This window comes from Haplochromis burtoni, unplaced genomic scaffold (assembly GCF_018398535.1).
Source record: "Haplochromis burtoni strain Fernald_Lab_line unplaced genomic scaffold, NCSU_Asbu1 Contig_155, whole genome shotgun sequence".
Lineage (NCBI taxonomy): Eukaryota > Metazoa > Chordata > Actinopteri > Cichliformes > Cichlidae > Haplochromis > Haplochromis burtoni.
The window spans coordinates 217,342-234,282 of record NW_024582516.1 but is presented as its reverse complement, the minus strand read 5'-3'; the positions used below and the strand labels follow the sequence as shown (position 1 = coordinate 234,282).

At 39.2% G+C, this 16,941-nt stretch overlaps 1 protein-coding gene across 3 annotated transcripts in view; it reads left to right on the top strand.

Annotated features, from left to right (window-relative positions):
- Positions 1 to 16,941, top strand: part of cnksr2a (connector enhancer of kinase suppressor of Ras 2a) — a 99,841-nt gene that overhangs the window by 27,701 nt on the left and 55,199 nt on the right. For all 3 annotated transcript variants that reach the window (XM_005932159.2, XM_014336754.2, XM_042224894.1), the window contains exons 2-3: positions 7,845 to 8,008; positions 9,389 to 9,591. In XM_005932159.2, coding sequence (XP_005932221.1) covers positions 7,845 to 8,008; positions 9,389 to 9,591 — 367 coding nt within the window. The remainder of the gene's footprint in view (positions 1 to 7,844; positions 8,009 to 9,388; positions 9,592 to 16,941) is intronic.

The window sequence follows — 16,941 nt, the reverse complement described above, 5'->3', positions numbered from 1 at the left end:
AAAAAGGAAGAAAACCTCTTGGAGTCTGCAAAAGACTTGAGACTGGGGCGGAGGTTCACCTTCCAGCAGGACAACGACCCTAAACATAAAGCCAGGGCAACAATGGAATGGTTTAAAACAAAACATATCCATGTGTTAGAATGGCCCAGTCAAAGTCCAGATCTAAATCCAATTCGAGAATCTGTGGCAAGATCTGAAAACTGCTGTTCACAAACGCTGTCCATCTAATCTGACTGAGCTGGAGCTGTTTTGCAAAGAAGAATGGGCAGAATGGTTAAGGATTTCAGTCTCTAGATGTGCAAAGCTGGTAGAGACATACCCTAAAAGACTGGCAGCTATAAAGTATTGACTCAGGGGGCTGAATAATTACGCACACCCCACAGTTATTTATTTGTATGTGGAAAAGTTCAAGGGGGCCGAATACTTTTGCAAGCCACTGTATGTGTACCTCAGGTTACCTGAGCCAAACACGCAACACAAATCACATCTGAGCAGTTTGATGTCTTCTTATCGAGTGCTTTCATGCTTGTCAGTGGAGGCTGTGAGCCGAGATATCGCTCATCGACTTGAAGTGTTTGGAGGTCCAGATAGTGGAATCAATTTGTGGAGTTTCCTTCCAAAATGAGATAGTAGTGAAAAGAATGATTTCTTATCTTCAAAACCAATTGCTCGTTGTTCATTTTAAAGCCACAAAGCCAGGATATATTTACATTTTTAGTGATAAAACTTAGTGACTTTTTCTTTTTTTTCCAATGATGATGGGTTTCAAGCTTTCACTTTTTTCATCTGACCCGATGTATGGCATTCTGGGACTGAAAGCTTCATTTAGATTTAGCGGCTAAGGAGGAGGGTGTAGAGAGCGACAAATGCTGTTTTGCTGGTTGCTGATGAGAGAAGGAATTTGTGTGTGGGAAATAGTTTGCATGCAATTTAGCAGCTGGCTTGTGTGGGTTTTTTTTTTTTTTTTTTTTCCTGTTTGCCCTTTTTTCTCCCAATCCTTCTCTTCCTCTGCTCGCTTCCCATCCTGCTTCGTTTCCCCATCTTTGTTAGTGTGGTTATGATAGATGAGTGTATTATAAAGCGGTGACTTGAAGCAAGGGGAAATCAATGCTCATTCCTCAGAGGTGTGTGTATGTGTGTGTGCTTTCCAGCTGGCTGTTTGTTAAGGGGTTAGAAGCTGGATACATTCATTGTTTTGGGAGCCAGGGGCTGCAGCTGAACTGCTCTGTCTTGATCTGCTTTCCTTTGACTCAGCAAACACACTCTGGCCAGACAAACACACACACGCACGCACACGCACTCAAAGACAGCACGCACCCACCCACTAAAACGCTCACACACTAGCAGATCTAGAGAGACCTGCCCACACGTACAGCACAGACCTTACACAATCCAGCAGAGAGTAAAGTCTTACCTGGTTTGCTGCCTAATTGCTCGTCCATTACTTCTTCTGTTCTCGACTCTTGTTTTTTTAAGGTCCTTTAGAGACTCTGAGCTGGACATGAACCCATAAATAGTGGTGACATGAGAAAACTTTGTTTCTGAGACAGTAGTAAAACTTCCTCCTTTTTATTTGCAGTTGTTTTGCAAACAGGTGTGTGCTTTTCGCATGCATGCTTAGAAAACAAAAGTGGGTCCTATCCAGATTATAATATCAACCCTCTAAGATTCTCAGTGCCTCTTCAAATCAGATATCTGGGGAAATGAGCAGCTGCACAAAGCGTTGGGACAACAGATGCAAACTCCTTACGGCTTTTGAAAAAGTGTGATGTTTACGTGAATCATTTCAAGTTATTCATTTGAGAAGATTTATGCAAACTGAAAGTGAAAAAAAATTGCTTTAAACAGGTTTCAGATGTGGTTAATGGGACCAACCATTCACAGATCGCTGATTTCTGAAGGCTGAATTTGCAACAGTGTTTTTGTGATCACCTCAGGCAAAATAAATGGTCTACTGAGGTATGTTGAGCTTGAAGCCAGAGTCATCAGTGTCACGAAGTAACGCGTTACTGTAATCCGATTACTTTTTGCAAGTAACGAGTAAAGTAAGGGATTACTATTGCAAAAACGGTAATTAGATCACCGTTACTTTCCCGTAGGAACACTGCGTTACTAAAACCGTGATTTTTTTTTTCTTTGTCTTGCGAGAGTGTCTTATGACAATGACGTAAGCGAATGCGACATTCGTGACAACAGCTGTGTGCAGATCAAAAATGGATAATATATTGAGTGCAGAGAGAGTATGAGCGTGCAGCGTTTAAAGCGTGGAAGTACTGACCTTACTTTGAGTTTGATTCCATAAAAAGTGACAAAAACATTAGCGTCCGTTGTGCGTGGGAAGAAAACTTCTTTTTACAGCGAAAAAACCCCCTAAACTTCCAAGCAAGCACCGAGTGCGCTACACGTAATGGGAAATTCACAGAGAAACTCGCGGATTCTTCCAACTGACCGCTGCGGCACACCTGCACCAGGGTAAACCTCCGCCTACCCCACTCCTGCTTTACAGGTGAAAATAGAGCAACAGGACCGCTAGTCTTTGACTTTTATTTATTTTCTGCTGTGTTTTACTTGCATCTATTTGAAAGAGTGAGTGTAAACACAAAAAATATTTTATTTTATGTGCTGGAATGTGCAGAAAATAGGTTTAAATGTTAAACAAATTTCTTCCAGTCAGAGAATGTTGCATATAATTAAATTTTTGCTTGATGCATAAAGTTAAAAGATTAAAACTAATAAAACAAGTTTTAAAAAGAGACTTTTCCATTTGATTACATTTTGTATGATGGATTATGCAGAAAAAGTAGAATTGGGCTGAAAGATCTATTTATCACCTATTCAGGTTGTAAATCGTGTTTTTAAAAAGTAACTAAGTAATTAATTACTTTTGAAAATAAGTAATCAGTAAAGTAACGGGATTACTTTTTGGGGAAGTAATCAGTAATTAGTTACTGATTACTTTTTTCAAGTAACTTGACCAACACTGGTTATCAATGCCACTGAAGGAAGCACAGCTGCAGTTACAGCAGAGCAAAGAGCACCACAGTCACAGTAATTTGCATGCACTTGGTGGTTGATGCTGAAAATGCAAAAATATGTTTTTATGCTTGCTTCTAATCTCCTGCTGAGTCTTTTTTTTTCTACTGAGCACACATTAAAAAACTGATCAGTCTATTTGTAAGACAGTGTCAGACCTCATGTATCAAGTTTCAGAGCGCTAATGTGCAGCTGTCATGGCAGCACCAAGCAGTAAAATAATGATTTTCTGCAGCGTCGCCTTCTCACTGCGTTGCCTTTTTCTGTTATTTATATACATACATACATACATACATACATAATCATTATGTGTGTATATGACATAGACAGAGTTGATAACTACCATTGTGTAATTTGTTATCTGACTGGGTTTTTTGTTTTGTCAAGCCAGCTATTGCAAAGAAAGCCCAGCTGTGCTGAACTTGCTTTGTAGTACGCCCCACCGAACAGCAGATGAGTGAGGCTGTTGTGCTCACAGTTAGACTGCGTTCCTGAGATGACCATATTAAGTTGGGGTGGCTGTAGCTCAGGTGGCAGAGCAGGTCAGCCACTAATTAGAAAGTCGGTGGTTCGATCCCAGGCTGCCTCCTGGCTGCATGCCAAATATCCTTGGGCAAGATACTAACCCTGTTTGCCTACTGGTGGTGGTCAGAGGGCCTGGTGGCGCCAGTGTCCGGCAGCCTCGCCTCTGTCAGTGCGCCCCAGGGCAGCTGTGGCTACAATGTAGCTTGCCATCACCAGTGCGTCAATGTGTGTGTGAATGGGTGAATGACTGAATGTAGTGTGAAGCGCTTTGGGGTCCTTAGGGACTAGAAAAAGCGCTATACAAATGCAGGCCATTTACCATATTAAGGATATCAACTCTCACTGACATCAGTCAGAGCCAAGCTTAGAAAAAATCTGTGGGAGGATCTTACATCTTTACACGGATTGCTTAGTACATCAGTAATACATCAGTATTTCACACTTTTCTATGTTTAGCATTAGCATCTAGCACTGTAACTGTTTATGACTGAGAATAGAGAAAAGCATAGAAGATTATCAAAGTAGATATGCAGCATCTCTAGTCTCAGACATTCACCGGTTTCAATTTCATTTCAGTCTTGGAAGAAAAGTATTGCAGACGTTTAAAACCTGCGAGTTATCAGAGGTATAAAGTCTTAATTAAAGGCTTCGCTGTGCTTTAAATGAAATACTTGTTAGATTACTTTCTGTCATTTGTCATGACTACAAATGCAGTTTGTATGAACAGAGGAAAGGCTGCATGAAAAGTATACATGCAGCCAACCTGCTATTTTTACTGCTTAGAACGCTCAAAATATCAAGGTAACGTGATTCATCGATTTTTGAGTTTTCCCACCTCGTGACTGTTGTTACTTTTCTTGTTCACGTAATTACAATTTTCCTGTGAAGTTAATAATCGAATTGTTTGACTTTACACCAGACATCCTTCCTCATGCAACCCTCCAATTTGAGACTGCACTAGCAGTGAGAGTACACTAGCTGGTGACCCCCATTCATGAGGTTGGGGTTGTGTTTTGCTAACATTCACCTCATAAGCGAAAGGTCACTGGTTCACACGCTAGCATGCAACCCCTGTTGGTTATGAGCCTGGATAAATGGGAGGGTTGTGTCTGGTGTAAAAATCTGTGCTAAGCCAAATATGCACACCAATCTTCTGAGAGCAACTCTTTCATTGACCTGCAGCTAACAATCACCTCATTTTTGTAAAACCTGAATATCAAGGGTCACAGCTGCCAAAGTGAAACTCAGAGAAAGAAAACTGTTAGGGCAAAAAAACCACAGTTACCAAGGCACTACTGATGTTCTAGTATATAGCCAAGGTTTCATTTTCCACAGAATTATATTGCAGCTCTAACTTGTAGATGATGTATGTAAAGATATCTTTGACAAATTCTATTATAATCTAGCTTTAATGTTCACAGCAGATACATTTAAGACTGTATAGAAAATAATGCCAAACACTGAATGTCTGGAACTGCATTGCAGTTAAAAATTAAGCCTTTACATCCAACAATTTATCATTTTTTTGTAACATCTTATCCAACTTAGGATCACAGGGGGATGCTGGACTCTATCCCAGGTACACAGGGTGAAAGGTGGGATATTCCTTAGACAAGTCTCCAGTTCTCACATCTAGAACCATTGCCAAGTTAGAACCATCAATTAACCTAACAAACATGCATTCAGACTGTGGGAAGAAACCCAGAGGAGACCGACATAGGCTGTAGCTCCACACCAAAAGGACCCAACTAAGCAGGAGCTTCAAACTCAGAAACTAAAAACTGCACCGCCGTGCTGCCCCACTGCATTTGAAATGATTCAGGAAGATGTAAAACAGGCCTTTCACTTGTGGAAAAGAACTCACTGAATCTAAGAGATTTCAGAGTAGAAAATCACCTCCATATATCCTGTTAGCACTGAGGTGGAGAGGCAAATAGACAGTTTCATTCTTTCTTTCATTTCCCTCTCCATTCCCTTTCATTTCTTAGTAAAACAGCTTTGAAACTAACACATACACAAACCGAGTCCCAAAATGCCTTTTGTGGCTCTCCTGTCTCTCTTAAACCAAGCTCTGTTTCCTACTTTACCTTTTGCTGCACTTGTTTTAAAACAGGCAAAATGTACAAAACTGCGAACAAGCTAAAACGTCTCAAAAACATGACACAGCAGCTGTTGTGTTATATCAAACAAAATGGAACAAGCAGCAGTAGAAAAACTGGCATTGCATTTTTCTGTGCAGACTAAAAGAAATCTGTGCTCCCTACTGACAGACTTTAAAGAAGGAAACCACCGTTGATAGTGTGGCAAAGAAAGCTGTTTAGGGCTTCTGGAGTGCAGCCCAAAACCTATAATTTTAAGTGGGAACGTGTGCGGTTATTGATCGGGGAATAAACGTGTTGAAGAGTGTCTGAGCTGTCGGCAGGCCATGAAGAGTGATGGTAGCGTTGGGATGAGAGTTTCCTGAGAGTCTACAGCCAATAATTTCAAACTACCTTCTGTGTACTCCCATAATTCCCATAAATATAGCCTTTAATCATATCACTATATATATCTATAGGCTCTTTATAGTTATGGTTACTGACAGTATCCAGCAGTAGAAATGAGTGAGCAGAAAAGTCACAGTATGACAATAGAGAGGAAGAAATAATAATAAATAAAGACAGGATGTGACTTCATTTTCTGTAACGATAATGCCAAATAATTCTGCACATTACAGCATTTTATTTTTTATTTAAAAATAAAATAAATGTGACATTTGCTCTGACACATTTAGGTGTTTGGTGCAAAACCTACAATTACTTTGTAAGGTGATGAGCTAAATACTAACAACACAATGCTACCCCTGCCTGGTAATTACAGAATGCTGACGCATGTGCGACCACCCTTTGTCCCTTCCTTTCATAATAAAAGCCCTTATCATATACCGCGTATGGGTATATGATACCCATACGCGGTATATGATAAGGGCACTATTGTTTGGTCACTAGGCAACAAGATAAAATCATGAGATATCATGCATAATTGAAGTTTTGTTGATACAAATGAAATGTCATTCATACTATAAAACTGCATAAATTATAATATATATATATTATCATTTTATTGTGCATAAAACCTACTAATGGGTCAATTTAAGTGATGGTACGTGGTTGCTAGGCATCATATGGTATCACAATATGGGATGTCAAGTTTGTTTTTTCAGCTCCTGCTTGTGTACGATGAGTTCATGGCCACACACACAGAGATTAAATGAAATATAGTAAGATACATGTTTAAAATGCTATTGTAAAGAATGGAAACTAAATGAAGCTACTAAAATAGATTAAAGATTATGAAATATAGTATGAAGTAAAAAGCGGAATACATTTTTATGTTGACCAAATACATTTTATCATTTAAAAACATACAGAACTGACTTAAAGGGACAGTTCACACCCACAATTAAACAGATATTTAAACTGTTGGTGCAGGTAGCCCTCCTCTAAGTATATCAGGAGTATGCAGCTAGCTAGCATTACAGCTGAGAGGGGGAAGCCATCCTGCCATCTGACAAGCTCAGGGAGAGGCACGCTTTCTTCTGATGCGTGTGATTTGGCAGAAGGATAAAAGTTCCTGTGAATCTTGTCACATCAAAGTGAATATTTTTTTAAAATTATTTATTAATTTCTTTAGAATAAAAGTGACATTTTTCAAATATCATCTTTTAATTGATTTATTTTTTCTTGGCACTTTGACAAAGTGCTTTTTTGACTCCATTATTTTTAAGAGAAGGCAGACATCTCTGTATCCATTATCTCTGAAATTGTGATTCAAGCCAAAACTCTCTAGATGGGGGTTAAAAACGTGCACATTTAATTTTACATGTAATATTAATTCAGTTATGAAGAATAGGTGTATATAAATGTGTTTGCATTATTTTTATCCCATCACTCTAAAATGTATTACAGCTAAATTCATGCCAATAATTAGGAAGCTATTCGAACCCATAAAAGTAGGTCTTAAGTTGTCTGAAGCGCTTGTGTTGAAGGCACCTGTACTTCTTTTTAGATTCTTCAAGAAGACCTCTTATCTGAAAGGTGCTCTTATCTTCAGTTCTAAAAGCTCCTGGAGAGTCCCAGGTGTTTAAAAACTTTAGCACTTCTTCTTGTTTGGGTCCCTTTTTGACCACTTAAACTGATTGGAATCCAGAGGCTGAAGGTGAAGGTTGTGATCCCAGTAGTAGGTTTTGGAACAAATGTGAATGTGTCTCTTGCGAGCAACCTTGATAATGTGCTTGTCTATTGCAGGTCTGGACGACTGCTTGCAACAGTATGTGTGTGTCTTTGAGCGCGGAGGTGTTTGTGGGGAGCGGCTGCTGAGGATTAGCCACGCCGAACTTGAGGAGCTGGGAGTCTCTCGCATCGGACACCAGGAGCTCATTCTGGAGGCTGTCGACTTGCTCTGTGCCCTGGTGAGTTTGTGTGTTCTGCTTTGTGCTTCACTGTAGTGCTGAGCTCTCATTAGCAGTCTCTACAGCTGCAGCTTTAATGTATGCCACTGCCAGTAATGTGTTAGTGTCCTCCGTTAAACCCTGGCATTTCCTAATTGTCCCTATCTCAAAGTAAAAACAAATAGCCTCATTTTGAACATTCGGAGTTCGAAATTAATGCAATGAATACTTTTTTGGCTTGAGAAACATGAATTTATGTTTATTAGAAAAATTGATTCAGGGTTAGCAACCTCCTTTTTTAAGGAATATCTGGCAGAACATCAACATCAGCTGTACAAAGCAAGCAACACTGAAACTAAGGTGGCAATATATGAATCATAAAAAATGAGTTACAAATAAGTCATTCAAATGAGGACAGCAAAAATAAAGTCAACTTAAGATGATTAGCATTGTTTTTAGATATAAGATTATAAGGAAGATGAAACCTGAAACACAATGAAACCGGTTTAGGAAGAGTATATCTTAAAAAGAAGAAAAATAATTTCCTCAAATACCAAAATAGTAAATTGGGCAAACTGTTTGTTTAGCCAGACCATTAAGTTATCCATGTCATCTCAGCGCCAACCCACTGATACCCTTCTACACATCCAATTGATGGGTGTGGCTATTTTAGCTGCTTTAGTTTTCAGCCCGCCCTCCACTCTAGCTCCTCCTTTTCTCACTGTATCTGACTGAATCTGTGCTGAATGTGTTGTCATTAATCTCTGCTCTGTGCTATGTGAGGTTCTTCCTGCTGCGCTCCCTGCTTCTGACTTCCCGTGTATGCACATTAAAGGGTAGATCCATACTGTGAAACCGAATTTAACGCAACGCAAAACAACAGTCTTTTTGTAGCACTCTCGACTGAACTGAACTTGTCACCCTTCTCTGTGCAGTGCTTTTGTCTTCACTGCGTTGTGTGCTGTTTGCTCCACATCTCTGACATCTCCAGTCAATAAATCTGAATTAAAGTTCCTACAAGCAGATTTTAACATGAGGGCAGAGCAGATGATGAAAATGGCTTCCAGCAGCCTGGTCACATATTCATTCAGACAATTATTCCAAAAAAGAAAAGAAATCTCAGGAAAACTAGATAAATGTCACGATAATCATCATCATCACCCACTCAGACTGCGTTCTCTGAATAATTCCAACAACCATTTTAGTCATTGTGAGTCATTCATATCCATCATTTTAGTCGCCTCCATCGTGGAAGACAATAAGACAAAATGGAGCTTATTTTTTTACAATAAAATTGACCAATATGCAGCAGAATCTTAATAAAAGCTGGCAAACCTGCTGACAAATAATTTGTATTCATGAAGGTTCGCTGTTCGTGTTTATATCTTTGTTTACATCTAGAACTCAGGGCTGGAGACAGAGAGCGTCAGGACTCTGGCTCACAAGCTCGGCGCCTCAGCCAAGAACCTGCAGAACTTCATTTCCGGACGGCGTCGGAGCAGCCAATCAGAGAGCAGGAGCTCGCGGCGCCTCCCCAATGATCTGCTGACCTCTGTGGTCGACCTCATCACCGCTGCCAAGAGCCTGCTGGCCTGGCTGGACAGGTGAATATACTCTCTAAATTTGTCTTTGCGCACAGACGTGGTGTGTTTATCCAAAGGAGAGATGATGCAGGTTGGTGCTTTAGTTGTACAAACAGATTTTATGATTTACCCTTTGTGGTGTGCCATAGGGTATATGCTCGAAATCTGAGGATTTCCATGCTTGCAGACTGTTTGTGTTATTCAATGATTCACTTGTATGACAGCAGATCTAGTCATGCGAAAGATAAAAATGTGAACTACGTCAAACTTCAGATTTTAGCCAAGCCATGCAGCTCTTTGAAACCTAAATCAAATCAATATTTGTCTTTGCAACAAGACCAATTCTCCTCGGTACACTTGGCAGGTGATGTTTTTCCGAGACTCTTCTGTGAGTTTAGGCTGTCTCAGTGTCTTCTGTCTGATCCTCACCATCATGGAGCCTGATCCCAGACTCTGTGATGTTGAGATCCGGGCCAGACCACCTGTTGCAAGACTGAAGTTATCAGACACCACCCCGATGCTACTGTCTCGGTTTGGATTTGTTTATTAGCACAAAAATAGATAGAAAACTCGTTCTGAGTACGATCTTCTGTCATAATAAAGACTGTTCAAATTAGGATTGTTCAATATGTCCATGATGAAAAAATTAACAGTGTTTATGTAGGGCGATTAACACCACATGCTGCAGACACTTATACTGTGCAATGCTTTTAATTAGGGCCCTCCATGAACATAACTCAATAAATTTGTCTATTACATTTATTAAAACGGGACCCAGAGAGCTCAGAAGGCTTTGCAGTGATATTTTGATGAGATGACATACTGTATTGACTTAAGTTAAGAAAGTCAATAAGCCTTCAGTGGTCAGTCACTAGATATTTTGGGTTTGCTCAGCTTTTGTTCTACATTATTTGATCAAATTACTTTGAAACAAATGTTAAAATAACAACATTAAATATGGAATTTTTTTTACAGTGTAGGCAGAATTGGGTGCTCTGACTGGGGTCTCAGAAGATTTCTGCAGATGCATTTGTATTAAAACATAATAAAACACTGATTAAAATACAAGATTCAAAATAGCTGGGAACAAAGTGATTTACAGAGTGATGAAAACTTGGAAAAATACATGAAATGCAATATAATTAAATCACATATGATTAAAAAAGTACCTCTGGGGTCTGTAGGTAGGGTTAATATAAATAAATGAACAAAACAATAATAGCAATTTATGAGTGTTCATAAATTATTTAAAAATTTTTTATGTCAGTTTCACATTACAGTGGACCAGTTATGCATATAACCCTCAGGCTAGAAAGGTATACTGGGAATGACTTTCCCACCATTACTTCTGTGTCTCAAAAGACCGAATATCACGTGAGTTAATTTAAATTTTATTTTGTAATTTAACTCACAAATTTAAACTTAAATATTAACTCATCCATGACATGCAATGTGAAATATTTGCACTGTTTGTACGTTGCTGTATGAAAGGAATCTAGTATCTCAGATTATTCAAATATTTCTCATCATGTTTGAGTGAATATAAATACTGTGTATCTAGGTCTGGGCAATAAAACAATAAAGATCATTATTGTGTAACAGCTTTTACTTGACAGAAATATAAGATGGGTTAAATGTAAAGTCGAAAGAACTTGTCCATCCATGTTTTGACCGATGAAAAGTAAGGTCATTGATAATGAGAGTAGCACCAAACCAGTCATGTGGTGGAAACAGAGTTATAACCATGTCAGATTATGTTGACATAGAGCGTAGGAGGAGCAGTCAGCAGCAGCACATGTGCTAATGTTTGCTCTATTGAAGCCGTACACACAAGTACGTTAGGAATGAATGACTGACAAAATTGTCAAGGTCTGCAGGAAGAGCAGACTGAGTCCGATGTGGAGGACCCAAATGCAGATGTCTGGAGACAGAATAATCTTAACAAAAGGCGAGTGGTTCTTTGGCTGATAATCCACAAACAAAAGACTAAGCATTAAATACAAAAATGAAGTGAAAACTTTAAATTACATTAACTAAACTTGGAAAAATACAACGAGATACAAGGAAGTGGGAAACACTGGGAACGTGCTGACAAAGGACAAAGGGAGACTGACACAACAGGAGGGTGATTGAGACAGCTGGGAAACACAGCTGGACCAAATTAGACATAATGAGACAGGGGAAGCAAAAGTGAACATAAAGCATGTGGGATGAGGGACTATCAAAATAAAACAGGAAGCACAAACATATTGAGACTAAGACACACAAGATTGACACGGAAAAAAGGTAAACAAACATGGGGACATGGCAGACTTAACATGGAGCATACTAACATAAAAAAATACAGAGATGTGACTAAGGACAGTAGGGCAACACTAAGGGAACTATTAAACCTATCTAAACTAAACTAGATATTCATAATACATTGGAAAAACAATATGGGAATGAGAATAACTAATGAGCAAATATATAAATAGAATCTAGGAACATAAAAAAAATTCTCAAAGCCTAAAACAATGAAAATGTAACAAAATTCCAAACTAAACACAAAAACACCAGGTCCAAGACCCAGAACCATGACAACAAAAAATGTTCATGAAAACCTGCTGTCAAACAAGAAATACCAAGTGACACAGCCCAAGGCTCAAAAGATGAGGACATTGTTTGAAAAGAAGGATCAGAGCCTCTTTAAAGGCCTTCAAAGAAGCAAAGTAGCACACACTGCAAATGGTGTTGCAAACATGTTACCACAAAGACGGGTAGCAGCGTGGCTCATTTTTACCATCTTAAGCAGTGCCATATGCACAGTGCAATACTTTACAGTTCAAGGCAGTTTGTCCAGCACCATCCCTTGTGACAAAAAGTGAAGAGACACTGATAACACAAATGCAACGGCCTACTTTGTTGTAAAAGACACGATGCCAGTAAGCACAATCGAACATGCCGAATTTTAGCAGCTGATTAAAGTAATTGACCCCAGTTGCAAAACTCCATGACCATAAAAGGTCATTGCCGAAAAGGCTGGCTGTTCACAGAGTGCCTATCAAAGCATGGTAATGGAAAGTTGACCGGAAGAGAAAAGCGTGGTAAGAAACAAATGTGTAATCAATAGGGATAGCTGCACCCTCAAGAGGACTGTCGAGAAAAGTGGATTCAAGAACTTTAGTCAGAGCATCAAGAGTTACCACGAGCACACGTCTTCAGGAAAAAAAAGCTACAGCTTTCACATTCTTAATTTCAAGCCAGTCTTGAACCAGAGAAAATAGTAGAAGCATCGTGGCATATGGAGAAAAAGAACTGGAGTGCTGCTTAGTGGTCCAAAGTCCTTTTTTTTTTAAATGAAAATAAGCTTTGCTTCTCATTGGGAAATCAATGTCCTAGGGTTGGATGGAAGAGTCAAGAAACTCAGAATCCGAATTTTTTTAAGCAAAGTGTGATCTTTCAGATGTCTCCGATCTGGTGTCCCATGTCATGTGCTGGTCTTGGTGGTGGTTGGTCCAAAGTCAATGCAGCCATTTGCTTTCAACCCTAATGAAGATGCTGATTTTATTTTCTAGCATGACTTAGCACCCTACCACATTGCCAAATCTACTACAGAATGGTTTTCTGACCATGTTATCACTGTGCATGATTTGCTAGCCAAGTCATCTGTCTTGGACCTCACACAGAATCCATGGGTACTGTCAGGAGGAAGATGTGAAAGACTCCACTCAAATTAGCTTAAAGGCCACTTTCGAAGCAACATGGACTTTGAGCACACCTGTCAAAAGCTGACCCACTACATGCCAAACTAAACTGATACAGAAATTCATGAAAACCTAACCAAGTGCTGAGTGTGTAAATGATCATGCTTTTCATTTCAGTATTAAAAATCCTTTTTTATCCCTCAGTCATAAGGTTGATTGAGGTATTGTTGTCATCCTGCTGGGTAGGCAGGCAAGCAATATGGAAACCCAAGTTTGTGAATGAGATAACTGAAGAAGAACGTCACCTAGGAGTTTTTAATTGATACCATAGGTCTATCTACTAAACATCTCGGGCCAGTTTGAATCTCAGTAACCTTGACCTCAAGGTTAGAGGTCAGAGGTCAAGTTTTCTGAAAATCTTCTGCATGCAATAACAAGAACAAGGCAATGTGGGAATTTGAAATTCATACCATAGGTATACCTATGGTATGGTATGAAGGATGATAGGATACCATTGACTGCCAGCAGTATTTTTAATAATAATTTTTAATAATTTCGCATACTGGAGTTCAGATTTTCATGTGCTGTGAACCATGAGCATCCAAATTAAAAGTGATGATATTATAATATACTGAGATCTACTTGTGTAATCATAATCTGAAAGACAAAGAAGTGCATTTCAGTTTCTGTAATATGTGATGTAACCTTAACTGAAAACTTAACTTGGTGTCCATTTGTCCTTATTTTGGGACCTTATGTACAAATCCAAAAAATCAGTTAATCTAAAAGAAATGTTTAGGAAAAAACTAAAATAGTGACTGTAGTAACAAAACCTCTCTCACTTCTCTGTTTTGTACAAGGAAAGCACCAATCTGCAAAACACAAGCTCCCTCCTGCAGATGTTGGTTGTTGACATCGTTTTTGTGAAATATGTTTGTTTTTTTTTTGTAAAGGGATAATCTCAGACATTTTTCGCTCTCACCATGCTTCTCTCCTCACTCTCTTCTGTTGTCTGTCACTTCATTTATTCATGACTCGACACGATCTTCTGCGCACAGCACACACATAAGCTACACAACTAAAGGTCTTTGACATCGGTTCTTGAAATGCCAGGCACCCACACCTGTCCTCAAGCCAGCTAGGCCACAAAACAAACATTAATGCATAGAGCCTCAGACTCATAGAAACGCCCACGGCCTCGTAAAAACACACACTAGCAGACACACACCCACCTCGGCACGCACTGACACGCACTTATGCAAGTGCACACGCGGTCGCCCACGCAAAGTGATGCAATTGAAAATGGCAAAGCGACATTGAGATAGGGGTAGACTCAGCAGAGCTTTCTGTTCTTCAGTTGTGAGATACTGTGCAACAACTCATTTTTTAAAGATGTTTTTATCATGCAGATTATACAACAAAAGACAAAAGAACATTTTCCAGGTTTGTGAGGAAACACAAGTGATTTGAAATTGATGACACCAATATGATCCCACTAAAGCTTTATTTTGATGAAATAACATCTTATAAAATTGATCTTTACAGTCAGGAGAGAAGAAATGTGTGAGCAGAACAAGATTATTTTGTTACTGAAGTCAGACCTTTTTGGTTACTGAAAGTAATGAATTTATTAGGGGATCCTAACAATGTGGAAAAGGTGAGCACATCAGGCTAAAAGCTGCCCTGAATTTGTAACGGCAGGATGGTTTCATCTTATAAGGTACGCAACAGAAGCAAATTGGTTTAAAATGTGTTAAAAATGAACTTTCATCTCCTTCTGATTGCTGCTTATTAGACCTCTCGGGGACGGAGGAAAAGTGCAGCAGCGGTTCAGCGCTCAGATTGCAAATGTGCAGCAGCTTCTCCCAAAATGACTTAAAAAGACATTTTGCAACCTTTTCATGTATAAAATAACAGCGTGGGTAGAGTACACACAATCTTTTTGCTGCCCCTGAAGACTCCATATATGTTTACTTTCCCCTTCCAGGCATAATTTTTACCTGACTTGATCGATTTTGGTTTCTTTTAAATGCACATTTGAAAGCTCCTCCCTATGAATTAATAACGTGGCCCGGGAAACTGCATTTTAAATGCGAAATATTTTCCGATAGATTTGAAAAAAACAAGCAAAAACAAAAAAACCCGCATCAGTTCGAGTGTTTCAAATGTATTTATTTATTTATTTTTTTTCCAAGTTTCGTGAATAAGGAGACTTAGAGGTATGGGGTGTGTTGCTGGGTTGGAGCTGTTAAATACATGCCAAATAATCTATATGCAGGTCATGTTTATAGTGCAACCAAAAAATCCTATACATTTATTATGATATAGGAGAGAATTTCAAATCACACGGATTGTCAGGCAAGGTCTGTCTTGTTACAAGGAGCACATTTATTTCTGTGATTTCTTAGCAGATTTATGGCTCTTGAGTTCTGGAGGACAAACATGATGATGACGTTGCATGATGTAGCATGCAGCAAAAAAAATACAGTCATTAGCTTTGTAGATGGACAAGCAGAGGCATTTTAAGACAAATCACACTGCTCACCTCTGTGGTACGCAGTCATTGTGTCACACACAACAATAGCAGTATGGCAGAGAGGGATCCTCAGTTTATGATTTAATATAGACTATATATCTGAAAGGCCAGAAATTGCCTTTTATTTGAGTTATTAGTGTCACCTATAGGAGCGCCTTGCTACTGATGGGGTCTGTGACCTTACAACAAGCTCACAGTCAATTAATCACAAAGGGTAGAAGTGATTAACTTAAAAAATACTCACTTGCAAAAATCCCAGAAGCACTACATCCCATTACATAGGCTAATGCCTCTGTCACACAGGCCTAGAAATGGTCAGTGACCTCTGCAAATCCACACGTCACTAAGGAAACAATATGTGATATCCAACCGGTTGGTGATCCTTGGCTGAACTGTGTCTCAAAGAGGATGCTGCACCAAAAACCTCCTCATCTGCATTGTGCTTCTCACACTTTCACTGCGTCACAGTTTTTGGTACAGCACCAGAAACCTCTTTGCATTATCTCTTTGCAATCATTTTCACATTTCAACATATTTGACACAGCAACCAATTAGGGAATACACATTCGGCGAAACTAGTGGTTAACGTACACTACAGTGAAATATGGATGGCAACCTCACTGTGACTAGGCAAATCTGGTGGTTGCATTGAATTTCTCTGCAATAGTTGCAGTGATCAGCTGGTTGCCCAGTTCTTTCAGTCAGATTGACAGGGCTTCAATAGTTATTTCCATATGATTTCTAGACTAATTGCAAACACACTGCAAACAATCTCAGTCAGCTGAGTCGGTGAGCGCATCTCATCTGTGATGCGTCTCTGTGGAATAGGGGACTTGTTTCAGCTGGTTGGTTGCCATCTGACTGTATTTTGGTTATAGTTCTATGTAAAAACAGATCCATAAACAGTGTCATTGTAGAGGAATTTTTGAATATTTGTTAAAACCTATGACGTTCTGGCTAGACTCTGGAACCTAAGTAATAAATGTGAATTTCTGTGGATGTAGATGGAAACAGACTGCATGTAACTGCCAATTCGAACACATTTAGTTTCAGTTTACACTCAGTTTCCTCCCTTCACCCTCAACCAGCTTTGGCAGATCTACGCACCTCTCTGAGCCTGTGTATGTTGGAGGTTTCTTCCTGTTAAAA